The 27471-nt window shown below is 42.4% G+C and overlaps 1 protein-coding gene across 1 annotated transcript in view; it reads right to left on the reverse strand.

Moving 5' to 3' along the window:
• The window catches only part of CBLL1 (Cbl proto-oncogene like 1), a 98858-nt gene that overhangs the window by 63214 nt on the left and 8173 nt on the right, over nt 1–27471 (reverse strand). Inside the window, exons 2-4 of the mRNA XM_085654117.1 lie at nt 6116–6316; nt 4573–4673; nt 3394–3477 (exon numbers count right to left, since the gene is read on the reverse strand). Coding sequence (XP_085510243.1) covers nt 3394–3477; nt 4573–4673; nt 6116–6316 — 386 coding nt within the window. The remainder of the gene's footprint in view (nt 1–3393; nt 3478–4572; nt 4674–6115; nt 6317–27471) is intronic.

A 27471-nucleotide genomic window follows, 5' to 3' on the forward strand; every position in this document is an offset into this window, starting at 1 on the left:
AGAATACATTTGCGCATCTGATACCACAGTGCATCGTGAATTTCACAAGAGACTGGTCCAAATTAGCACAAACTGTTCGCGAGCATATCGATAGGCAGCTATCACATTATCTGGCCAGGAAACTCTAATAACAATTATATTCAGGTTGGCATTTTTTAATGCAGGCGCTATTAGCGGTATGCCGCTCGTCGGCCGGATACTCGTCGGGTATTGGGGGGTGAAGGTCTTGGTGGTGATCTTGTAGGTCCGGGCACTTGTGCAGTCTGAGACGAGTGCTGCTTCTCTCTTGTTTGTAATGCCTCTGGTAATTATTTGGCTCCCAGTATCTGAGCAGCACAGCGGGTTATCCTGCTGCGGCGGAATCACGATCTCCAAATTCAAGGTATTAGTTTATTTATTACAGAGAATCATCTGCTAGAGAGGTTCGTGCGTGTAGGAAATACGTGAGCATTTAGACTTTGGGAAGGTGTTTAACTACACTGAATCTGTGTGTCATTCGAGGTGTTTTTTTATTCTTTTGAAATAACAAAATAATCCAAATTGGTAACACTTTAAAACAAGGCTGTGAAATGTTCTGAAATCGGAGATAAAAAATGAATGCATCTTCCGCACATCACGAGTCCTGTGATCATCCCCCATGATGTGTTCTTGTTTTAGAGCTGTTAAATAGAGGTGCTGGATGGAGACCAGCAATGAGGAAAGGGAATAGGGAAACTACAGGAGAAGGGAGTAAGAGACACGAACAGGACAAACAATGACCTAGAAGCACGGAAGAAAAGGGAAGTGCGGCAGAGGAAGAGTGGAAGGCTGATAAATAAGGCAGGGGCGCAAGCCAGAGGAGAGCAGCAGAGAGAAACAGGAAGGAGGAGCACGAGGGAAAAGGGCCTCGGTGCCGACGGATTGCAAGGGAGGGAGAGGGGTGCAAGGCAGAGAGTGGGGACGGAAGGGAAATAAGAACAGCCAAGTCGGAAAGTGAAAGGCGGGGACATCTAAAAACGCCGCGTTCGGAGGGGGGGGGGGGGGGGGGGGAAGAGAGCGGGGCTACAGGACGGGGAGAATGAGGAAAGAACAGCTGTGAGAGCAGGATGGGGTGAAGCAGGAGAGGGCAGAGAGATAAGGAAAAAGAGGCGAGATAAAGAGGGAGCCGGCGCAAGGAGAGAATCAGAGGAAAGCAGAGTCAGAGGAACTGGAAGGGTGAATGCGACACAAACTGGCAGTGGGCGAGAGCGAGGAGATATAATCGAAAGCAATGAGCTTGAACGGGAGGCAGTGAGAAAGGCTGTCTGCGGGATGAGTGAGAGAAGAAGAGGGAATAGCAGGATCAGTGGAAGCAAAGCGTGAAGGCGATACACTGAGGACAAATGAGTGTGTGGCAAAGGAGCAGAGAGTGAGGAAGGGAGAGATGGAGAAACATGATCCAAGCGTCGATGTATAGTCATGAGCGAGGAAACATGAAAATCTGCTGCGCGCTGACAAACACACGTGCTGAAGACAAAGTTGAATGGAAGCACAAGCGATTATCCTTACCGTTTGTCTGATCGTGCCTTTACATTTATTTACATGCGTTAGAGGACACGCGCTGTAGATGATATGAAATGAAAGTACAAGCGATAATCCTTCACGCTTGGCTGCATGCTGTTAGTTGAAGATCGGTAAGACTTCCCTTGAAATCGGAACAAGCGCGTATGAATCAAGGCTCCGCAAAATAAAAGAAAATCAAAGGCGGTAAAAGGCTTGAAAAGTTTGTAGCGGCGAAAGTGAAAGTAATCGAGCAGAGCATCAAAGGGCTGGGTGAGAAGGGAGGGGGGAATGCAAGGGTCAAAGCGGCTAAAGTGTAAGAAAGCTATAGAGAAGGGAGGGGGGAGTGGGAGCAGCTGCGCACGTGCATGCGATCGTGCACTCAAGGTTTAGGCCAGCCAAAACTGTGGGTAGCACTTTGAAAATCCCACATATAAAATGTCTCTTCGAGCCTTTGGCTCAGCGAGACCTAAAAAGGATGCACACAGTAAGTGGACCCTCTCTGGCTAATGAGGTCATTAGATCCAAGAAAGGCAGACTCACCCCAAGCAGACGTGTCAGAAACAAGATATTCTACAAGGTTACTTTACAATCACGCTAGTCATGTTCTCAAGGGTAAACGGAAAGGGTCCATAGGAGAAGAATGAACTAACAGGCCCTGTAGGGAAAAAAACACCATTGTATTGGCTTCCTCAAGATTGACAAGTTTCTTCAGGACTGGTTTTACAGGACTAATAAAGAAGGAACATCTCACACCTTTGAGGTCAGTTGGTTCCAAAACTTCTACACAACACAAAAGGGGATGGCACCAAAGATGGCGCTGGAGCACCACTCAACAACTGTTTCAACATCAAAAGAGGTTGCGCTGCAGGGGAATCAAGAGTGAGGACGAAAGAAGGGCACCTTGCAAGGTGTGAAGCGCCACACCAAAGGTAGCACAGGGTGAAAGAGTCCCACCGTCCTTTCTGGAGAACCCGTTTTTAGTACATGGATAATTTTTCCTATGCGGAGCAAAAAGAACAGTGCTATCAAAGTGATGGTTCTGGCGTTTATTTTAAGAAAGCGACAAGCACTAGAGGTACCTGGAATGCTCATCTTTACCTTTCCCATCAGACAAGACTGCCAGACTCCATCCAGTCATCCCATTTTCTGCCTGCTTTGGATGCAGACACTGCCTGGAGTGAATGTAAATCTCCCAGGAGGGTCACACACACACACACACACACACACAAGAAGGAGAAGAGACATTTAAAATAACAGATACAACACCAACCGAGTAGCAGGAGGAAGGATTGCGAAAATCCTAAATAAACTGGTAGACATCCATGTTTGGGATCACAGCAAAGGTGTTTGTAGCCATTCCAAAAGCATGTGCCTTGCTTACCCAACACAATTTGCACAAAAACACTGTGTAATCATTTTTCACAACAACTGGACAAAATATCTTCCAGCAGCATAAGTTGGGAGTGAATTTTTAAAACATGCATCAAAGAAACAAGTAAATCATTTCCACCTTTTGCTAAAGAATTATAATTTTCAGATAACATATGTTTCAAGAAACTTTGCTTGGCTGGGACAGACAAAATAAAAGCCATTTTGCTGACTTACAAAGCATTCCGAAAGCCTATTGAGGAGCAAGAGTAACATACCAGTGTGCTCTCTAATTCTTCACTATATCTGATGTATTCAATCTTCGCAAAAACCTAATCAGTTAATTACTATTCAATGGACCTTAGCTCTCATTTTATGCACTTGGAAACAATCAAAAAACATGGATATATTATGGCTGTAGCCCTAATTAAGAGAAACCTCGGAAAGGTTATTAAACCTGCTGAAAGCAGACAACATGAACAGTAATTAGGTGCAAGTACTTACCATACGCCCATAAATTTTGATCGGCAGCCCACACTGATCACAGAAATGCACAGGTGTGTCATCTTTTTCACCAATCAGATTTATCTGTCAAATAGTTGTGTAAAAATAAAAAAAATATATATATAAATTTTAAAACAGTTTTTAATAAAAGTATGTTTTTTAAAGAACAAAAAAATAGCATGTTACGACATAATGGTGTTAGACTGTTCCATTAGCAAGTAAGGATTGCGTCAAATTTGTATCTTTATGAATTGTGTTGCAATTTAATTTTTTATTTGTGGGAGCAAGGGGAGGGACTATCTCATTTCTCCCTTCCCCTTCGCCTCACTCAGTACCATAAGCTCATGTACAACAACATGATGCTGTCACCCTCTAACACAACACGCAAATTGTGTTACTTCCTGTCCCCCTCAGTCCCAAATGCACCCCCTCCCTGTTGAGACACCCATTCTTCTCCAGCCAACTACCAGTATGCCACTATTTAATCCTAGATAATAGCAAAATATTCGAAATTCACCAAAACTGGAAACTCAGAAGGCTGCAATGGCTTCATGCGCTAATGCATGAAGCCATTGCAGATTTCGAATAATAATCTGTTTCTCCTTTCTAGCCATGGCTGTACTGAGATTTAAAGGCAGCAAAAGTAATTAAAGAATACAAATATTATGAATTTTAAGCATCACAAAGCACAGTGTGCTTAAATACCAATACTTGAGCCATATTTTTCTATAAAAAATGACAAGAAAAAAAGAAAAATAGTTTCTACCCCCACCAAATACCAAAAAATGATGATGAGATACAAGTGGCCAACCACTGCAGATACTGGTACGAAAGGGCAGGGTTGGATTAGCCTATGGGTTGGCTACAAGTTTGAAGGCACAAAGGTGAAAACCAGGGAAGGGGGAGTAGATATCTTCTAGAAAATTTTCCATTGGAGCATGTATTTTTTTTAAATGTGAAATAAGTGCTTGATGTGCCACATTTCTATCACAAGACGGAGGCAAAATTAAGTAATGGCCTCATGACAGGTGACTAAAAGAGTAAAGTCGGATATGGGACTCATTTACCCTCGATATATACAAAAAGAAAGGAAAAAAACATTCCGGCACAATTTTTTTTTTTATTTTTTTTTTTAACATCGATATTCCCATTTTCTCTCAAATAATGTTCCAGTTGTACCTTATAATCCCAAAAAAGGTGTCCAGGAAATCTTCTCTGATTCATAAACATGTCACCCGACTTGCAATCATACCTTTCCTCTTCACCGTAATCAAATCCTTCTGCAAAAACAAAGCACAAAACATGTAATTGTGATGCAACTCTCCACCAGTGTGTTTGCTGCACAAACTTAACATGCATGTGACTGTATTAACCAGAAGCCTCACAACCCACTAATATGACTGAACATCATACTGCACAGCATGTGTTGTAAATACAGTTTATGCAAAGAGCACTAAACGTATCTCAAAGCAGATTTCATGATCCGATATTATTGTAAAACATGGTAATTGGTGTTTAATTGTTTGAAGCATTAACTTGACTTGCTATTTTAACTATTTACATATCGTATGCAGTTGTGCTTTGTAAAAGGATTGGGGGTTTGTTGGCAGATGAGGTGTTGACTTCACTTTGAGTGGGTTTTTTTTTTCTTCAAAATATTGCCTGGTGCGGGGAGTCTTTCCAAATCGTGTCTTCTCCAACCAGCGTCAGTTCTGTGGGACCATGGAGTCTAATCTTTTTAACATAAGCAAATGAGCAAGTGCATCAATGAAACCGGCATGGTGATCCCCAGCATGGTGATCCCCCAGCCTGCCTCCATCGACCTTTTTCAATGACAAAACAGAGTGAAGCAGCTGTCTGTGGAACATTTACTAGCCCTTCAAACGAGCAGACACCACACTTTGCAGTGAACACAATTGCTACTGCTGAAGCAATTACAAATTTGGTAAGAATCCAAGAGGAATAGCTTTCTGAAATAAAACACACACATTATATTCTCACTCCATTTCTATGATATGATAGGGGCAGGAGATTGCTAGCTAGAAGCATTCAAACAGACCATCAAGCTAATGGCTAATCCACTACCAAAGGGGCTTTTGTGGTTAGGGTCGACAAAAACATGATGGGTGTTTGCGGGGGTAGGCAATCCGTCATGAGACTTGTTTAAGTTTTATTTTTTCAGTTCCTCTTTCCCTAAAGTAAATGGGCTGTGTTTAAAAAAAAGACACCTTTTTTGTTTGTTTTAGAGTTGGTAGTGATCTTATGGACCACTGCTCACTCCCTAACATTTTTTGTTACTTTCACAGAGGGTTAGAAGCTGCATGGAGCCGATTACCCTTTTCGAATAGGTTACCACCTCTTTTGAGGTCTCAGCATCTTTTCAATGTTTTGCTACCGGATTTCAGTTGCCAAACACACATACATAGCATACCAATTCGTTATTTGGAACAGACTCCTACAATATGCCCCTTGCAGATACTGAATAAGTAAGTACCCGTTCGCAATTTCTTTTTAGAGATCCAAAATACTTTTATCTCCTAAAATAGGATTAGTACATCAGGAAAAGAAAGCATTTTGACAATCGCAGAATAGCGTTTGAGAATGTAAAAATTCTTGGTACATCTGGCCTTAGATTGTCCTGTTAATTCTTTTCAATAAGTTAGCCTTTTTATTACACAAACTCTTAATTTATACTTGCAAGTCACACATGAAATCACATTACCTTCGTCACCAGATTGAGTCTTTGCAGTCACTCTGGGCATACTCCTTGGAGAACGGACCAGAACTTTGTTTTTGTTATTGTTGTTAGCACTTGTGGTGGTGCTAACTGTAGTCTGTTTGGAAATTAGCTTTATTGGAATTCGCCGACGAACATCAAGACCACCAAGAGATCCGGAACTGTTTGTGCCTTGTAAATCATTGTCTGTAAAACAAAAAAAACACAGAACAAAATCTATGAATTGTTACTGTTATATACTACTTAGATGTTGCCAATGTGTAGTGTATTAGAGGGAAATTCTAACATTAAAAACAAAAACAATCCCATGTGTATGCAGCATTTCAGTTATGTAGACTGGTTCCAGGCCAAAAGCTTAATCAAAAGAATAATGGCCAATAAGGAAAAATCGGGAAGCAAAAGTTAAATTAACGTCAGTGTTGAACGCAAGTATCACGCACGAGAGTCCTCAATGCCAGAATGAGTTTCTTAGGATTCTAGCACTTGGTGTAGAAATGGCAAAAATAAAAACGCATAAATTCATGTTCAACAAATGGACTGATGCAGATCTCAGCATTTCTTGGGATAGTCAAGGGGACAATAGGGTCAAATTGCAATCAGTCCAAAGGCAAAAGAGAAGATTTGTTTAAATATGATAGGGTCCATCATATTCGACAGACTTAGACAAAACACAACTCAACTTCCTTGGTCAGTCAATATTTATGGTTAAGGGGGGAATACAGCCTTTCGTTATCTACACATTCCATCCGTCATAATATTTCACAAACTCCCAAATAAATCGTTGTATCTCTATCTTTAGAAAGGCATTAAGAATGCCAGCTCATCCCTAATGAATCCCACATTGTAATCCAATGTGCTGGAAACCGCCTGGCAAGACACTCCATATAACTGTGCATTTGTAATGCTAGTATAGAACCAATGTGTATCATTCTATTGCAGCAACTGTGATGTGCACTTATAGCTTAGATACACTTTTCTAGCATTATTTCTAGTTATTATATCCATGCCTCAATAATTCCAAGTCAATTTTCTACCAGCATAGGATTTCCAAGGAGCATTCTTAATTTTCTAGCACTTTTTTCCACACAGGATTATTTGCCAGCAAACAAGTTTGAAAGAAGCAAACTACCTCCGATGAGCAGTACTATTTACAAATTATTATGGACAAGTATTTCTCACATTGAGGAAAATAAATTATTCCTTGGGACATAGTATTGTGAATGTAAATATCTCCATTTGGAATATCAGTTTAACTCCTTGCAGCTTCAACACTGTGCACAATGGCTTAAACTTGTAATCTATGGCATAAAATTACCAGTGGAGGCTTGTTGTCCAGCATGGTAGACGTGAACAACAGTCCTACAAAATCATCTGTCAGTCCAATCATTTCATGTATGCAGTATCTTGAAGGCCTTTCCAGAAACACTCCTTGCAAATCAATACCACAAGCAAACAAAAAATTGAATTCCTATTCAATTCAGAAGAGATCCCTCTGGCAGCAGAAATCCTCTTTTCAAACAGGTCAGTTTCCCGCAAATCCAAAGTCCACAACAAAACCAATCGGACAATAATTCAGTTTTCAAAGCGGCAACATAATTCACCACACAACAAAGGCAAAATTCTGATTCATGCCTCTGACGGAAGCCTTTAGGGTTTCCAAGCAATCTTTTAATTGCTACTAAACAAAAAGTAGCATGCAGACTCCTACTACCCCAACCTAACTTCAAACGAGGATCTACCTTCCATTTCACCAGATCAAATGCCTACTCCCCAATTGCAGGTTAGTGGCAGAATGCAGATCAGAGATCTCAGATTCTATTACCAATAATCAGACTTTTTATTCCTCGCAGAGACTTAACTTAATGACATGCATCAGTAGTTATTAGACCTTGTGGTCCCACAGGAACACTCGCTCATTCACTCTAAATTGTAAAATAGAAGGCAAGTGTGGCACTCATACACACTCGCCTCAATGCAAACCTAAGTTTCCCATTCTTCTAATACTTCAATGTAAAGTTACAGAACCATCATACTCTCCACCAAAGTTCAGCTCATCTACTATTCTCTGGGAGACAGTTATTTGCAGAACACAGGAGAACTTATTCTTGAGAAATTAACGTCCTCCAAGAACCATATAATCTGTGGCAATTTCACTGGGGTTCCTAGAATGGCATATGGCGAGTCTCTGCTTACTGTTTTCTTTCTCAGTAAGAAACATCCTCAACACTGTTTATCCTACTCATGGGAAATGTTTCAGTTTTGATATTGCAATTGCAAAATCAGAATTATTAATGGCAGACTGCCATTCCCAGCAGACTGGTCAGACCACTTCGTAGCCCCATTTTAACTTGTCAACTTCATAACTACAGCCAAAGGACAACTGGGACAAATAAAAAACAATTTGACAAGCTATCCATGTTTCTTCGTGAAATTCCCATCATTCAAGGAGGCGGATAGAGTGAATGATCAATGCTTAACAAAAGTGACTAGTATTAGATGAAATTGCACCTTACCTGAAGCGCCAGAAACTAAATTAAGTTATGGTTCACAGACTAACTGGACTGTGGCAGGTGATGCCACTTAAACTAAACAGCAAAAACTTCCACTATGAGAGAAAAAGTATTTTTTTAAATTAGACTCAACCATGCCGAAAATTGATGAAACACCCTTTTGAGGCCAGACAGCCCACTAATGCCCCATTAAATTCTTTACCCCAAAATCTCCCAAAAACAGACTACGTGAGCTTGGCAAGTTCCATGCCTGAAATTGAAATCTTTAAGAGTGTGTAGAAATAAAAATACCAGCAATAACATATAACAGTGGTCTTCAAACTTCCGAATGCCATTAACACCCATATAAAATAATACTTTTTTTAAACCACCACATTCCCCCCCCCCTCAATTTTTCACAAGTCTGTTGATTTTGCAATGTTTAAATATGTTCAAACATATTTAAACATTGCAGTTAAGTTCTGTTACCCCTTTTACACATACTCATGATGCTTCTCTTGGCCAGAGCCCTTAAGTAACTATAACTCTCACCCCTGCCATGCAGTGTTATCATCAATGATATCATAAGCAGTGGATGACAAGGGCACGAGGTATAGTTACTTACGCATTTCAGTTTTTTTTAGTTCTCAAGAACATCCTACCCTTGTTGTGCACTGCCTTTGGCTAAGCGCAGCGTAGGGTTCGGTGCAAGGCATAGCCAATCCCTTACAAGCAGCCTATCTTCCGCAACACACAGCCTTCTAGCATTCACAGCATGTGCTTGGTCTGTCCCGCCCAGGCAGACTTACTGACTTTGTCAAGGACTCGCATCGAAATTTCAATATTGGGCCTACTGGCTTTATCAAGGGGTGAGCATATGAATATATACAAAAGCAGATCTATCATCTTTGTCCGAAAAACACCATTCTTTTTTAAATCAAATGTATATTTTAATACTTCACGCAATGCAATGTTTAATAACCGTGATTATTGTAATTTGATTTAATGAGGATTTGCTTTAAAAACATGTGTAAGTCCATCTTCTAACAGTTTTTATGCTAGCATTTTGTCGGCTGAAAAATGTTAAAGAGATTCAGACATCTTTTTCCCCTAAAATAAAATAGACATGTCACTGAAAAACAACCACAAGAGGACCTTGCACTCCAGGTGAGAAGAGCAAAAGCTCTAGCTAAGAGTGCTTTTAAACGAGCATTAACAAAGTCAATGGGCTAGTCTATGCAAGAGCTACAGACTTTGCCAATGTGTTTTAGCCATGGTGTACACCAGAGTGGCTGAGGTTCGGCATGGCTAAAAGTTAGCGAAGTGAAGTAAATGGACAGAGTAGTGTAGAATGTCGTAAAGCAGTGAACTGTCGTAAAACAGCATAGAGTACCAGAGTGGTATGGTGCACAGTGGAGCGGCGTAGAGTGGTGTGGCTAACGTAGAATGTCGTGGAGCAATGTGTTGTGGAGTAAACTGGAGTGACGCAGAGTGAAGTGTGTGTGTGTGTGTGTGTGTGTGTGTGTGTGTGTGTGTATATATATATATATATATATATATACACACACACATATACACACACACACACACACACACACACGATCTGGAGGGTGAAGCCTTAGGGTACGTCCCTCAGCTCTAAGAAATTGCACAGATGGCCTCGAAAAATGCAACTCTGGCCCTCACTGAATTCCTATGTGGCTGAAATTCTGCCCAGGGCGGAAACCCTCTGGCTCTCCACCTATGGTGAAATGAGAGTATTATGAGCAGCCTGTATATGGAACAGGTGAACAGGAATAGAAATGCTCAAGGTGCACCCAATGTGGGACAGCAAGATTTTCTTCAGATGCCAGAGGTAATTAGTGTGGCAAACGTAAGTGGTAGGTTGGAAATGCTTACTCTCCAATGACAAAAAAGGTCAGGTTGGAAAGAGAACAATGCCAGAGTTTCACTGGAAATTAGCAGCACTGGGGGTAGAGGAAGTGGTGCAGAAGCAGAGTGAGCTTGAAACAAGGGTAACGTCATAACACCCATAGTGAGAGGCTTTGGGAGAGGTACTGGAGATTGTCCAGATGAGGAGTGGGGAAAACATGATTGATACTGAAGTGAAGTCAACAAGCTCTGTAGAAATTCTTGTGTTAAAAAAAGAGAAAGATACCTTTCAGCAGGAATTAAGTTTGAGGACACAAATAACGAGAAACCTAATGGATGGCAGAGCAAGAGGAACAAAAAAAGTCTAACAAGAGGTGTGGAGGGAAAAGGCAGAATAGGTCTTGCGCAAGGGGAACACTGTGCTAAAGGCAGATGTTGCAGCAAAAGAGGAAACCAAGAAGGCTGCTGTTTTTCTCCGTAGCATTCATTTTCAGATACTTCTTTCAACACTCGCTAATCGACTTATGACAGCCATCTTAGAAATGAAGAACAATAAGAAAATGTAGGCTATCATTCCAACATGGCCACACGTTTATTATCAGTCGGTGAATGGTGGGGAAGCACTGGTGAGTTAGTGCTGACAAAAGCATCTGAAAAAAAGCAAGCATAAGATAAAATATTGCAATGCTTTTAAGGTCTCAGCTAAATACAGATTGGGGTGTCTGTTGGGCAAATCTATAATTTACACAGTCTGCTTTGGGTTAGCTCCTTGCTCATGACTGAATGGCTTTGTCTATCTCAGTTGTCTCCGCTTGATTGGATGGCTTTCACCATGGTAAGCAAGTTGAACACCCTATTATATACAAATGTAAATTAGTGAATAAACAGTTAAAACATCTGAACTAAGTATTCTGAACCGAGAACACCTGGCAGCCTACTAGGTAATTCATAAGAGTATGAGAAAAGGAAACAAAGAAAATAAAGATAACAAGCGGGCCGCGGTAGACTCTGATGAAGTGTCAAACAGTCTGTAGCTACAAAAATACTCCTAATGAAAGGAGATAGTTACCGTGAAAGAAAATGATTCCTATGTGGATGCCATGGATTTACCCAGAACATACGAGGACCAGAGGGAAACACTTTGCCAATTACATTAGTGAAGGTTAGAAATGCAACAGCATTGGCATCTGCTAACAAGTCCCAAGAGTCAAATACGTTTCATACCAAGAGTACACAATAACACCAATTATACTGTCAACGTTTAAGTAATTCTTGGAGGGAAGAGTGCCAGCAGTTTAAACATAGTTTTAACATTATCCACGTAATGAGGGAGCCAGATGTAGAGGCAAAATTGGTACCAAGAATATTGGTGGTTAGGCTCGCCTGAGTGATACTCTACTGGAACAAACTGCATTTAAATCAAGTTAGTATTTTTAGGTGCAGTCTTTAATAGGATTTGAGGTATTTCAAGTCAAAGCTATTGTCATTATGTGTTTTTACCCATGGGCAAGGCAAGACAAGACATTAAATGTTATTAAAGTCTATGCCAGTGTACTACTCCAACGTGGTGTGCCTCCACACATCTGGTTTACAATTAAAAGCGATGAGTCTTAGTGGCCCCTAGGATATTTTGATATATATGGACCACGGTATAGCAGAGTCGTTAAAAAGATGGGCTTATACACAAATTTGATATAGGCAGGTTAATCGCAATACTAGGGGTTTAGGATTTCAAATAAGGAACTTCTATTACTCCTCTACTGAAGTAATAAAAATACTGGATAAGAGGGTAATTGTAGGGACGCATTACTGTATATGAATAACTTTATCCACGTTACATACCAACGGACCATGATTAAACCCAATGTATTTGGTTCATTAGAAATATCGACAGACATCCTATAGGTGCTGTTGGTGGAAACCTGAAATAATTGGAGAGCTGTTCAGCCTCCGTGGCCCCGTCCTGGGATTCAGACTTTGAGCCTCATAGGTTATATTCCGCATTAAAGGTTAGATACGCTGTGAAGGCTATATCTATTCTTGAAATTATATTTATAGTTTCCCGTTTCACCTTATTTTATTTAGGATACTTGCTTGACTTGGATTACAAGAAGTTTTTAATTCATGTACTAATTGCCATGATATTTTCAAGTCCACAGAATTACCGCTCTATAGGTGAGTTTGGTCCCCTTTCAGTATTTAATTGGGACTAAGGGTACCTCTGCCTCAAACAATCATAGTGCTTATACCCGTTTGTTGGGTTCTTCTGTTCCTTTTTCAATATAGGACTATTTAGTGGAAGTGCTCCCATTGAATAAAGAGGTATGTTTAGAGAACAATTTTAAGGATGTACCTTATCAGTGATTTGAGTATAGTTCTGAGGGGTTTCCATTCTGGGTTAACGTTTTGCCCATTTTTACCTTTAGTTCTATATTAGGACTGAAAGCTTATCTCCAAGTTTTTAAGACCAGCTCTGTCAGACTAAAGCGTGCTTCAACCTAAAGGGTAGTAGGTGAGTGGACTTAATTTGGATTTGAGAATGAATGAGGGGGAATGCAGTGTGTTGTCCGTTTCTGCACCCTGGTCTTGATTGTGCATTTAGGACAATCAACCCTTTAAGAAAAATGTTTTCTGGGTATTAATACTGGTCAGAAATATGCATTGTCTAAAATTAAATGTTGAAAATACAAGAACCTGCTGGTTGATTAGATTATTGTTTGGAGTAAATGATGAGTAAATTCTCTTTATATAAAAAAAGAAAATGCAAGTAAAAAAAAAAAAAAAAAACTTGTGTTGTAAGGCTTTGAGATTTTTATCTGATATAGGTTTTGTTTTTATGCAGGTAAACACTGCACATTCGCTCGGAGGAATAAAAATATGTTTGTTGTCCTGAAGAAGGTGCATCTACTCTATCAACCCACCAAAACGCATCCACGCCCATCTCTGTTAAATTTGATGAACAAAGTGTTACATGCTGAAAACATCTCAGATAACACAATTATTCTATTGATTCCTTCAAATTAACAAACTTTTGATGACATATATGCAGGTTTTATGTGTTGTCTCTCCTGTTACAGTGTATTTGTGATGCTTTATGCAATAATTTGTATTATTGGGTTTTAAATTGTTTTTAGTGAGATGATAAAAATTGATTGTTAAGAATGGTCTTGTGGGTCCCTTTAAATACAGGTGTAGAGGAGTGCATAAGCTCGAAAGAAGTGCAGTACGCAAGAGGTGAATGAACTGAATTCTACAAGAGAATCTACTTTTGACAATAAAATTACAATTAAAAGCAGCAGAAAAAATATCTATTCAACAACACTCCAGATTCAATGCCAACAGTACATACACTACAATGCTGAAACTAGACCTGTACAAATACAACAGGTCAACAATTACAACACCACATTGCAGACTCATCCGGATTACTACAGTAAGTAGATGCCTGTAGTGTCAAGTGGTTGTATTGGGCAAGGTACAAGTACAGTACACAAAACCTGAATATATATAAAAATGCTGAAGCTGCTGCATTTAATTATTTGAGTTTGTTTTTCTAATTTGCGCTTATTTTCCTGTAGAAAAAATGAATGCGTTATTTGTGGTAAATCACAGATAATTAACCCTAAAGTTAACAAAGCAGATGTTTGATGACCTCCCGCACCCAAAACTGCAAAGGTGTACTAATGATAAATGCACCACTTAAGACGACAATTCAATTAATGAGGTAGGATTCTAGATGCAGACTGTGCAAAAGTATATGTTGGTACATTTCCCTAGCATACAAAAGCTTTAACAAATCAAGTAAGCAAAGAAATGTCATTCTGGAGCATGTACCCGCGACACTAGATTGGAACTGTTGTAAGACCCAATGTATTCAAAACACACCTACCACAGGCAAATTTCAGCTCAAAAGGTTTTCAGGACTCCTCTGAAATATTCACTACGAAACTGTAGATCAAATTGGCGTGCCATGGGATCATTTCGACGCTCAGTTAAACTCTCTTTGTTAACCCACATATTTAGAAACAGTTATAACAATAGTCAGTACTCCTCGTCTTCCATCTAAAAGACTGCATCGCAGTTACCATTCGTGAAGGCTCAAATTCAGAAGGACTCATTATGAGTAATGGACCAAGTCTAGAATAAGGCACAAACGGTGTCTGTGCCCTAATTATATTTTGCACCCCATTACATAGGGGCTCAAACACTCCTTAATCCAGAGTATTGCACATGCAACTTCCTCCAGACTTATCGCGAGGAAAACATGCATGCAAAATTATAAAACTGAGGGCAATACTACATGGAAAAATAGAAGCAAAACCAGTTTGTGCACATAAACATCCACTCTAACTCAAATGATGAAAGTGTTTGCAAGTACACAACCCAGTATGGTACACACAAAGTTTGTATTTGGTGTTTTTGTGCCGGTTACAACGTCTAAACTATGAATTAAATTGATGGGTTCAGCGGACTCATTAGCTACCCCCATCAAAAATACTCCACATGAGTCGCTATAGTAGAGTCTGAGCTCTTCGTTCAATAGTCCTCATACATGTAAATAAGTTACTCAGCTTGGCTTGACAACCTTGTGGTTCTACTTCTTTTACTACTTTATGCCTACTCACTGGATGCTCTCATAGTCTGAGCTTTCTTTGCTACCTCTTCACGGCGGACACCCAAATTCCTCTTTCATACTACATCACATTTTTCACTGAACCACTACAGTGACTCATTGCTGTGAAAAATTGGATAGCCTTTTGTTCACTTACGTCGGCCTTTAAAAGATCTTAAACGTTGCCAGTCCTGCAGGTCTAGAAACAGGATTTACTCAACCCCAAGAATAACGCACAGGACCCATGAACTTTACATAGAACTTTATTAGAAACAAAACCGGGTGCTCAGTATATTATTCATAACTATGCGATACTGCAGCCTTGCACGTATAAGAGACATAAGAAAGGCATACGACATCCTTCTTGATTAGCATTTTAATTACGTATTTCCATCTGTTCATTTGGAATACCTCGCAGAAGCATCTATAATCCCAAGATGCTTCTAGGTGGCCATTTGGAGTTACAGGTTTAGCAAAGTGCTGCTCATAAAAGCGTGACAGTAGATCGTTTTATTTTGTTAGAAAACTAAGCATGGCTTTATCAGTTTTTTAGACTTGTCAAATTACTTAGGGAGCTACTGCTTTATACAACTCAAAAATAATCAACCCTGAACAGTGACTATCCCTTCCATAAATATGCTAGTCAGAATAGCCGATTTCACGTCAAGGACTAGAATGTAAAATAAAATGCAGGTTTAGGTATCCCCAATTCCCTTTGGAGTCACATCTGTGATCGTGGATTCTTAAAAAGGTGCATTAACCCAGTGGGTCAGGAAATTGCCTCCAAATTCTGTTTACAGTGCGATGCAAACAGAGGAGTATGTTTTCAACTGTTATGTTCACCTCTTTTGAAGCCATCTATTTTTCCACTTACACCAAGCTCGTGCTGTCAACCAGCCTTCGTCATACTAACTCCCCAGAACGTACAAATTGATGCACATTGTTTGAGTCGCAGTACTAACCCACCTTATTAAAAACACAGCCAAAGTGGCAGACCACAAGCTAATATATCATCTAAAGATTTGTCCACACTTACCTTTAAACATCATCTCCTTGGGTATCAGCGGATTACACTACTGTTGCAGCCTACTATCCGTAGTCACCCTATGGCTAGGTGATTAACTCAACCACACTTCTCACTTCCTCACCAATATCGTAGCATCATACACAGGTTGGGCATTTGTGCCAGAAACCAAAACCAACACAGGAATTCTTTCCTTGTTGCTCAAGAATGGTCGCAGCTTGTCACTCCCTTCAGAAACAATATGCAGATTTTCTGCACCAATGTTCTTACAGCACTCAACCACTCGCCTCTCCCTCCATCCTCTACACAATCCGTGGTTAACCTGGTTTCTAATCATTCCAACTGGCTGGCTCTCATCACTGGAATGCACTTCTACAATCTCATGGAAATATTCCAATTGCATTTATGACAGGATTAACAAGCATTTGCAATGCAATAGGTTTCGCATTTACGTGAGCTTGAGCTATTGACATTGTAAATGACAATGCCTTTTATTTTTGTTTCCGTTTTTAAAACATAAATAAAAGGCATTGCTATTTACAATGCCAATAGCTCAAACTCGCATCAATGCGAGACCTATTGCATTGCAAATGCTTGTGTTCACTTGCTTTAGCTAACCTTTCGCTCTCAATTAAACGGTACTGGTGAACTTTTTAGCTCTGCACCACTATCGCCAGACCTATGTGAACAACAGATAAAGAGCTTTTAGAAGTACAACTTTCAACTCCTTGTTACCACTGCTTGATAACTTGCACACTCAGCAACTTTCTGCAGCAGATTTTTATTTACTGTTGTCTTTTTGGTAAAATTATCACTCCTTAGATTAACACTTGATTGGAAATTCGTGTTTGAGTGTGAGGCACACTCGTTTTAACCCTTGCATATGGATCGCAATTGTAGTTAAGGAATGACCGAGCAGAGAAGCCTCATTTGATCGTTTCTAAAACTCTACAGGCCAAGCTTTTAAAGCTCAGTCTAATTACTTGGATGCAAATGGAATAATTGCCACACACAAGTGCTATTTCAGGTCTGGGTTTATGACCGCGCAATTGTCAAACAGTTATTGCTAACAATATCCCTACAGTGAGCCTGGATCGTGCCTTCTCAAGCGGGATCTTTCCCCGTCCAGCCATTGGCTTGAGACGTTGTCGTTCACCTCTGAGCCTGGCTCATTTCAGTGGAGAATTCATCTTTAGTCTCAGCTAACCCTATTGGCTGTTACCAGTGTGTTTACTACCCGTGGGAAAGGTGTTTTATTCCTGTGCTAAGGGATGGTGGCCTTTCATTATGTTGGATTTAATGTTTTCATTGTTGTTAACTTGCCAATGTGTATCCGGAAGATCTCTAATCGTGGCCAGTACTCTTCATTAGGACATGTTCGGTTACTCCTTTGTGCTTCTGTGCTCCGCTGTTCGGGAAAATCATCTGCACAGTGGGTACTTGGGGGACTCTAAGGGGCATATTATCAAGCACGGCATTAAAATTATCGCTGCTTTAGCAGCAGAAAACTGCCGCTAAAGTGGCGATAATGGGCTTGATAATATACCCGAGAGAATTCCAATAAAAGCCCATGTTGACACCAGAACATGGGCTTAGATTGGAATTCTTTGCGGCATATTATCAAGCCCATTATCGCCGCTTTAGCAGCAGTTTTCTGCTGCTAAAGCAGCGATAATTTTAACGCCCTTTCTTGATAATATGCCCCTAAATTCATAGCGCTTTTAACAAGAGTTGTGTGCAGCAGGTAGAGTGCCGCTTTAGGGCACACAAGCCATACCTTCCTTTTGTGCTGCAGTCTCATACTGGTTACGTTTCAGGATTCACTGAGGTGGGAGTGCTTGATACTCATTGAATAACGCTTCTCGGGAGTGGTGTCTGGGACATTTGAAATGTTTAATCTTTGGTGAAAGACCCTATTCCGAGGTAACAAAAAGGTACCACATGATCAGCCCACTGGACATGTATGTGTAACATAATGTGGTAGGTTTGTTGTTTGTGATGACGATCCTTGGAAATGTTTGACTAGTCGTCAGGGCTTAAGATACAACGCATATCTACAGGTCTGTGCTCCTCAGCTCCCAACCTCTTATCTACTAGTGGAGTTGGCATGTTAGGCTGCTGCAGCTAGCCCAGCTGGCTTCTCGAAACCTTTTATCTTTTCTCATTTTTCGGATACTGCTGTACTCCAGTATTGATTTTCATCTTCAAGTCTTGAAACTGCTGAGCTATATGCTCTGTTTCGAACAAATTGCTGTCCACGCGCCAAAGTAACAGCACACGCAGGATTCAAGCACAGTATGCAAACAGTAACACCTCGCTGGTGCCTTTCTATGGAAGAGTAGACTTGGAGTACTCCGTGTACGCTTGCTACCTTAACTTGTGTGTTATGTGGTTTTCTTGACCCTTACATGAGATCCTGCTTGGTCATACTCTATCCTTTTACCTCCCTGTCTACTGGTGGTGGTGAAGGAAGACTGCCCCATTTGTGGGCACAGACTCTCCTCTACTAAAGCACTGAGTAAATGGGTATTCTGTATCCCAGCGGAGTTCTTTTGATTCCCTTACATAGGCCTGTCTCTGAGTGGACTGCACGCTTCGCTCCACTAAATAGTGCTGCAACCACCTTTTTAGGTCTCGCCTGAGCCAGTGCATGCGTTGCTCTGCGAGGCATTTAGTAGGTGGTTTTTGAAAGTGCTACCCACATTTTTGTGCTGGCTACAAGCTTGAGTGCACGATGGCGTGCACGAGCACAGCTGCTCCCCGCTTTCCCCCCTCCCTTCTCGCCCAGGCCATCTGCCTTTCCTGCGCCAGCCTTCAGCACCATCTCCGCCCCCCACTGCTGCGCGCGCATCCCTAGCGTGCTTTAGCGCGTCATCGCGATCACTATCGCTTTTACGGCCGCGCAGCGTTACCTATACTGCCGCGCGGCCAATGCTCGTTTCAGACGGACGCCGTCTTGTCTGCCTCAGCCTGCAAGCAATCCTCACTCAATGTACGGCCCCCAGGCGGCTCACATAGAATTCCGCCCTCTTCTTCCTAATGCTGCTATGTCCAATCTTACACTCACCGTCTCCCCTGAAAGCTCCTCCTTCCTGTACCGCCCACCTAATCGCAATAGAGCTGTCATGCCCTCCACAGACCGCAGCCGGTATTCTGCATATGGCTTGCTTCAAGGTCTCTTTCTCCGATCTTCACCTGTCTTGCATATTCCCTTCCCTCCCTACTCTAGCCCAACCTGCTCACTTTCTTGCAGTTTACGCCTCACTCTGTCAGTGCTTCTTACTTTCTCTGTGTGGCCACTTTTTCTTTCCGCTTCGACTCTTCGCTACTTCCCCCTTAGTTTCTTACACTCCCATTTCTTCTAATCTGCTTCCATATACATTTGCTCCGCCTCAGTCTCTCTCGTCCCCTTTCACTGTTACCTGCGCCACCCCCCTTCCACAGAGTGCGCTTGCGCATTACCATTGCGTGTGTTAACTGTACCGTCGTCATAGGAGCACATTTGGGTAAGACTGTTCCCTTAGTGAATCTGTTTCCGCCTCAAATAGCTTTGCTGACCTAAAATTGTGATATTTATCAGCCTTAAACCATTTCGAAGAAGGCACAAGGCGAGTTAGTTGCAAAGGACCAGCTTGCTGCCGGTTACTTGAGTTTAATCAGGGTCAGTCGGGGATAACTACAGATACAAGAAATCCAAAACAAAAACGATACAGTATAAAATGGCTGCTGCGTGATGAAGTCTACCATTGAAGTTTGACTATTTGTCTGTTTTCTATGTCTCTTACCATGAGGCTGTAGAAAGCAAATCAACCATTATGCTTATCGTGAAGCCTATAAAGGGACAAACCCTTCCATTAGGTATCAAATGCAAACAAGCATTGGCATAGCCAATAGGTCTCGCTTTTAAGTTTTTAGTTATGCAGCACAATATCCTTAGTGCAACAACACCAACTGTTGCATGGCTAAACACTTAAAAGGTCCCTAATGCGAGACCTATTGGCTATGCCAATGCTTGTTCGGAGAAGGAACCTTTCCGTACTTTGTGCTTGATTGGCTCCAGTGAACCTTATAGAAAACAGGAGGACTGGTTTCTTCTTTAAACTTCAATTCACACTTTGATGAGACAGTTTGAGACCTGGCTCACAGGAGCACCCCCCCCCCCCCCCCCTTCTCCGCCCCCAACACACCCGAGATGCAAAAGGGAAACATCTGTTCTGCTAACGGTTGCTGGTGGTGGGTATCTGCACTTATTTATAGGGGCCAGGAATAATTTCCCATCAGACATTCACCCAGAGAAAGAGGTGAAGAAGAAAAAAAAAAAAGAAAAAAAAAAAAAAAAAAAGAAGGAGGAAGAGAAAAATAGGAAAACTGTTTCAAACGAAGAAGGAAAATCCCCAACAGGATATAAAGAAGCAGGAGTACAAGATGGTGGAAGAAAGAGGCATGCAGGGGAATCAATATTAGTCAGTCTCGGTATACTGGAGCCCGGTATTTGGCCAGCCATGTTTTTTGTCAAATGAAGCACGGACCACTGGTGTTAAATGCACACTATATGAAACCTAGTTCTATCACAGAGTACACCGGACTAACTACTTCCACCTGTGGTACAAAAAGCTCCAGGAAAAACACACAAGCCTGTTCGATCCAGCCGCAAAGGGCCACGTGCGCATTCCATAATGGAATCAGGCCTCACCCCAGATGGAGATTTGCAGCCCATGATCTGACACCTATTGATCACCTGTTAGTACGTGCCTGACCCGGAGGGGCAGGAGAGAGATCCAATCAACGTCCACTAATGGGATTGCTGCCTGGTGCATTAGAGGCTGTTGGGAGTCTTTCTCCTCACAGCCCTGTCACCGCGCATTTGCTCATAACCCCATCATTTGTCAGCGCCCACAGAAGGCACTTCCATCCTTTGTTTGCTCGGCGCGTTAAAAGGTGTAGTAGCGCCTTTCTGCACAAATCTAAATCACTCAGTTATCGGCATAGTTACCTCGGCGATGCACCCACCACGCTCTCGCAGAGCCTGCACGGGGGCCCTCATAGCAACATTCCATTGTACCATCAGGGTCAAGGGTCCCTTTACATATTTTGTTTGGAATTGTTAATCTCGCTATTTTGTGGTTCTTCGTATTTTGTTTTTATTTCGTGTGAATTGTTAGGTACTTGTCTATGTCAGGGTCTAGACTTCTTTCTGTCAGAATATGGGCTGAGTTTTCTCGACTTGGCTGAACAGGAATGTTTTAGGGCATGGATGAAGGAGAGTGAAGTGGCACTGGCTCCTATTTTGCAGGAGAGACTTGTCCAGACTTATTTTTAGAGGAAGTGTAAAATTACGTGAAAACTCCATGCTACCTGGGGCACAAGTTTTCAGAGCAGCTGCGTCCTTCCCTCTACAAACCAGTGTAATATGACAGGGTAGTCCATCTGTTTCAACTGCAGCAAACAAAGACTACAACTCCCAGAATCCACTGAGCCGTTACATGAACGCTCAGCAGCTATCATCTAGCGCCTTTGGACACGGATGTGTGGTGTAACGCTATACTATGTGGTCAATGATGCTGCATGACGTGGAGGTCCCATTTTCATTAAATCTAGTGTTTATTTCACGCTTGGCAGAAGGGTTTCCGAGGTTGTTGCACTGCTTAAGAACGGTGATGGATTAAACCCAGATCAGTTGACTGGGGGTGAGTGCTTGCAATGTTCAACACTCCGTTCATCATTTCCTTTGGTTTTTGCTTTGTTCGCCATAAGTTGGTAGGGTATGCTCAGACGTGAGTCCCGTGCTCACTACGCCACTGGAGTCAAGCTATCCTGGCTGATGATGGCTGATAGCCAGAAACCGGTCCTAGGATGCTTGATTCCGGTCCAGGGAAGACATGGCTTGGCAGTTCGGGCTGGACTGTTCCCATGAGGCACAGGGTCAAGACTGATTTGCATATGGCCATGTCTGAACTGGGGTGGCGTAGTGGGCAAAAGAACGATGGATTTAACCCAGATCTCTTGACTGGGGGAGAATGTCTGCATTGTCAGCATTCTGTCCATCGTTTGTTTGTTGTAACGAAAGAAAAACTAGGGCACATTTTGAGTGTTACATGAACGCTCAGCAGCTATCATCTAGCGCCTTTGGACACGGATGTGTGGTGTAACGCTATACTATGTGGTCAATGATGCTGCATGACGTGGAGGTCCCATTTTCATTTTGGTTAAATCTAGTGTTTATTTCAAGCTTGGCAGAAGGGTTTCCGTGGTTGCTGCACTGCCTTGGCAAGGATGCTAAATCCAATTTAATACCCACAAAAGACATGTCACTGTGTCCCTGGTTCCACAAACAGATGATTGCATCACCCCGTTCACCCCGCGAGCAGAGGTGTCCACGGTGACAGGACATGTACTATTTAAAATTCAAAATCAATGGTTTACCAATTTAAAACACTAATGGGGTTATATGGATCCAAAAAAGTCCTAAACAAGACGTCAGCACTTCTTTCCTTCCGTTGCTTCCATGAGAAATGGATCCAAAAATGAACAATCCTGCGAGAAGTGCGCGTGTGCCACAGCGAGAAGTGCTTTCAATTATCACGCCTGTGTCTGGGCAAGATAATTGAAACCGCGTGGCCTATTGGTGTCTATTACGCGCACCAAGCGCGTAATAGACACCTATAGGCCGTGGGCACAGCAACGCGCCCGCCTTTGCCCAATTGCGTGCAGTCCAATTGCGTGCAGTCTTTTATAAAAAGACACACGTAAAGGCCAATGGGGTAGCACAAAAGGAATCGCACACGCACGAGCGTGTGCGATTCCAGGGTCCATTTCTGAACCCCGGACAAAAGGACACTCACCTGCGCAAGCACTACTATGCAGTGCAACGCAGGTCGCGAGACCTAAAAACGTGCTCCCTTGCCATGAAGTCAACATAAAAGTGTGAAACTTACTTCGACTCCTCCTCCCACACAATTATTCCCCCATATATAAATCAAACCTACACTTGTACGCTGTACCTTTTTTTCATTGCTTAACGCCACAGCTTTCCGTCAGAGGTTTTAAATAACCACCAAACTAATTAAAACTGTGAGAAATCCTGAACCCAGGGTTCTGCAATGGAGGGAAAAGCCCTGGAGTGTGCAACTCAGAATTATAGTTAATCAGGAAGCTCAACCCTCGAAAGTACACTGTAGTTGGTCACCCTGCTGCTGATGACTTATCACAGTTTCTGCAGATAACGGATATGCTTTAGGATCTTGCTACCTGCAACACTGCCACATGGACCCCACCCTGGCAGTTTTGTTACCCTGCTGCACTTACTCGAAGGCAAGGATGCAGGAGAGGAACCAGAGTGGCTTGCAGGACTTAGAAAACGCCAACATGAAAGGAAGCGGTAGGATTTACCCTGGGTTTACTGTTCAGGATCGATCTAATACATTTTACAGGTTTCTAACAATATACAAGGTAGAATGAGTGAGGTAAGGTGCACTGGATTTGAAAGCCATATGAAGTCATTATAGGATTGGTTGAGAAAAGTCGTACTTCTAAAGAAAACTACCATTGAAGGTTACTGGTCTCTGGATTATTGAAAGACTGTTGCACATCAGGTGGCTAATTAGGCTTTTTGAGGTGCTGCCACCAACAAGTTTCATTTAATAAAAGAAGTAGAATAAATCAATAGATTGGGTGATTTGAAATTAAGAAAGTCTGGAATGCCTTTATTACTATTTCGGTTAACACACCCAGCATCTCTCAGCGGAATGGTATAGCAATTATGTTATGGGTATTTGTAAAAATACACTATCACTCGCATGGGTATCCTAGCATGGAGCAAGTGCGTGCACCTGGCTCGGTTTATGGTAGGTAGGCAGATTCAATAGAAATGGATGCTCTGTTGTGGAGTGGGAGGCAGTTCCATGTTTTAGGAGCGATGTAAGAACACCCATCCTCCTGATCTGGTTCTAATATAAATGGGATGTGCACAAGTAGGAGTCCTGCGGAGTTGTCTGAGTGGATGGAGGAAGGAGATGCAACTGTTCAGGTATGTGGGCCCCAAGTTGTGTAGTGCCTTGAATGTGTGTGTGAGGAGTTTGCAATAAGCATGTTTGTGTATTGGGAGCCAATGGAGTTCCCAGAGATGTGGTGTGATGAAAGTTCTGAGGAGGAGTCAGGGTGCCGAGTTCTGAGTGGGTTGTACTACTAGTGAGTTGCATGGTGATCCCGGCTTAGAGGATGTTCTCGCAGTCAGACTTGCTGGGGACTAGGGTGTGAGTAGCAGTTTTTCTAGACTTGCTTGGGGCCATTTGAAGATCTTCCTCAGCATCTTCAGGGTGTGGAAGCAGATGCAGTGACAGCGTTTACTAGTGCAGTCATATCGAGTTAGCCGGTGACGATTTTTCCGCGGTTCCTGGCGTGGGTGCAGGTCCAAGTTCAGTCGCCCGCAAGTTGAATTTCCATAGTGAGGTGTTCTTGTCGAAGGAAGGTCCCTACTTTGGTCTTGTCTGTGCTGTGCTCAAGACAGTTGGCTTTCGTTCAGTTAGCGACTACCATCATGCAGGCAGTCTTATCAGAGAGGGCTTGCATGAGTTGCATGTCGAGACTGTGTGCACAGATGATGTTGGCCCAAGGGATCACATATGCGCTGAAGAGGATGGGGCTGAGCAATGAACTTCCAGGTATTCCATAGATGAGATTTCGCGCTTTCAAAGAGTAGTGTGCCAGGATTTTAGCTAGTGTTCTATCCTTTAGGAAACAGAAGATCCAACGGAGAGGGGGTCCTTGGAGGCCAATCACATGCAGGCGCCTAAAAAGGGTGGAGTGTGAGACTGTTCCAAATGCTGCACATAGGGCCACGACAATGAGGGCTGCTGTGTCTCCTCTGTCAAGAATCATGCGGATGTCGTATGTGGTGGCGTTGAGTGCCTTTTCTGCACTGTGGTTGGGCCTGAATCCGGATTGCGTGGCGCCAAGGACGTCAGTTAATTAGTTTCTTTAAGACCTTTTCTGGGTATGGTAGGAGGGAGATGAGTGTAGTTGTAAAGTGTGGCAGGGTCAGCAAATGGCTTCATCAGCAGGGATGGGATTGTGGTATGTTTCCAGGTGCCTGGGAATGTGGCGGAGTCCTTTAGATGCGCTGAGAATAGATGCAAGTGTTTTGCTGATCGGCAGGAGTGTTTTGGTGAAGGCGTGGTGGGGACAAAGGTCAGGTGGGGGCCCCAAGGGATGGTCTTCATGGTAGCAGCGACTTTGAGGTTGTAACTCTGGGGTACAAGGTCCTGGTTTGTTGTGCAGCTGTTATGGAAGTTCTGTTGCCACAGTGATGGGGTCTGGTTGAGGAGCGAAGTTTCTATACATGGAGTGAATTTGGTTACAGAATAAATCCGAGAGCTTGTTACACAGGTCTTGTGAGGGGATGAGGTTGCTGAAGGTGGCAGGAGAAGCAGTGAAATCTTGGATGATGGGGAAGATTTCCTTGCTGCTGCTAGAGTCAGAATCAATGCAGTCTGCAAGAGCTGTGCACTTGGTGCTCCACATCTGCTGGTGGCGGTACCATCTTAGAGCTGAATTGAAGGGTTTTTTTATCTGTGATGGCTTGACTTGTTCTCCCTTTGCGCTCAAGTTGCTTGCAGTGGCATTACGACAGCCTGACTACCGCTGTGTACCAGCTAGCCTGTAATCAAGCTCTTGTGTTTGGTTACACTTGAGGGTAGTCAGGGTCAGCTGTTGAGGTTCTCGATGGTTTTTGGCAAGTTGCTGGTGTTCTCGGGCCGGTGCGTGGAGAGGGCAGAACCTAACTCCTCTTCTGTTCCATCTGCAGAGTGCGGTTCCAGCAGTGTTAAGTCTGCGGTAGTGCGGGACGGGTATGCTGAAACTGACACGGGTTTGGTCTGGCCAGGTCATAGTTGCTGGCTTACCGACTATGATGTTGCTGATTGAGGAGAAAATCAGTTCCAATAGGAGTTTGGCAGTGTGAGTGGGTTTGGTAACGTGCTGGGTGGGGCCAAGGTTTCAGAGGTTTTCTAGATTAGGGTAGTTGCAGTCTTCTATATGAAAGTTATGGTCACTGAGGAAAATGCCAGTGCTGGCGCTAATGAGGGGTATGACGAACTGTGTGACAAAGCTGATGTGGGGTCCTGGTCATCTGTATATGAGGGTTCGGTCCAGGGAGAAGTTGGCTGTGAAGAATCTTGAAAGCGGCGTGTTTTACGTACCCCGTGGGGGTATCCATGTTGGTGGTGCAGCTGATGGTATCTTTAAATATGAAGGCATCTCCAACTCCAGGTTTGTGCTGATGGTCTTTCCTGGCGATCTTGCAGCCGGCAGTGATGGCTGTAGAGATGTGCAGGTCAGAGGTTGGGTTTAGTCATATTCCATGAGGAAGAGCAGATCCGGGCCGTGGTCGTGTAGTAGGTCTAATATCTCTCTGCAGTGTTGGTGAGCGAGAGGACATTGTGCATGCATGCGAATGTGGCGTTTGGTCTGTGTGATCATGAACAGGTAGATTATTTGTGCGAGTGTGAGCAAGTGGGGTGCTGTTGGTGCATGAGAACTTGCAGGAGGTACATCTGAACGCTCCTTACATGTAGTGTGGTGCGTTGTGGCAGCAGAGCAGCAAGCAGTGCCTATGGTTGAAGGAATACAGACTTCGAAAGAAGCAATGATAATGTGAAGAACAGGTTTAAATGAATGATGTGCAACTAAAATGCATCCAAATGTAAAAATAAAAACTGGCAATGAGGGTAATTATTCTCTCCAGAAATGTATTTCAAAAGATTCTCTCTTGAATAAAGGATTGTTCAAAATAGAAGAACAGTATATTCACGCAAAATGGAAGATGACTTATAATATTCTTGAAACATCAGACTAGAGTTGCTTCTGTTTTGTTATGTGGATCTTGTAAGATAGTTTGAAGGTCGGATCTGCTGACAAAGCTACTGTTGCAATCTAAAAAGAAGATTATCTAGAGAATGAGAATATTGCTGCAGTGCTCAAATGTCTTCTGGCTTAGTATCAGTAAATGGTGGAATGCTGACTATCAATTTAATTCAATTCAAAACTTTATTCGGGAGTATTGTGGCAGCCATAAAATGTATTCACAAACAGAAAATGATAAAAGCATTATACATCATAGCATTTTAAATTAAGATTTAACCAATATGTAAAATGGTTCAGCTAGGAGGATAGAATATCATTTATAGTATCAAACTGCAACAACATATCTCATCAGTGCATCGAAGTTCGTGACCGCGTGGCAGCCTGATACTATCAATTGTGACAATTTCCTGCCTGGCCAAATAATGATCAAAAAAGGAATGAAGAAAGAAAGAAAAACAAGACCGGAATTATGAAGCATATTTTA

The sequence above is a fragment of the Triturus cristatus genome, chromosome 4_1 (assembly GCF_964204655.1).
Source record: "Triturus cristatus chromosome 4_1, aTriCri1.1, whole genome shotgun sequence".
Lineage (NCBI taxonomy): Eukaryota > Metazoa > Chordata > Amphibia > Caudata > Salamandridae > Triturus > Triturus cristatus.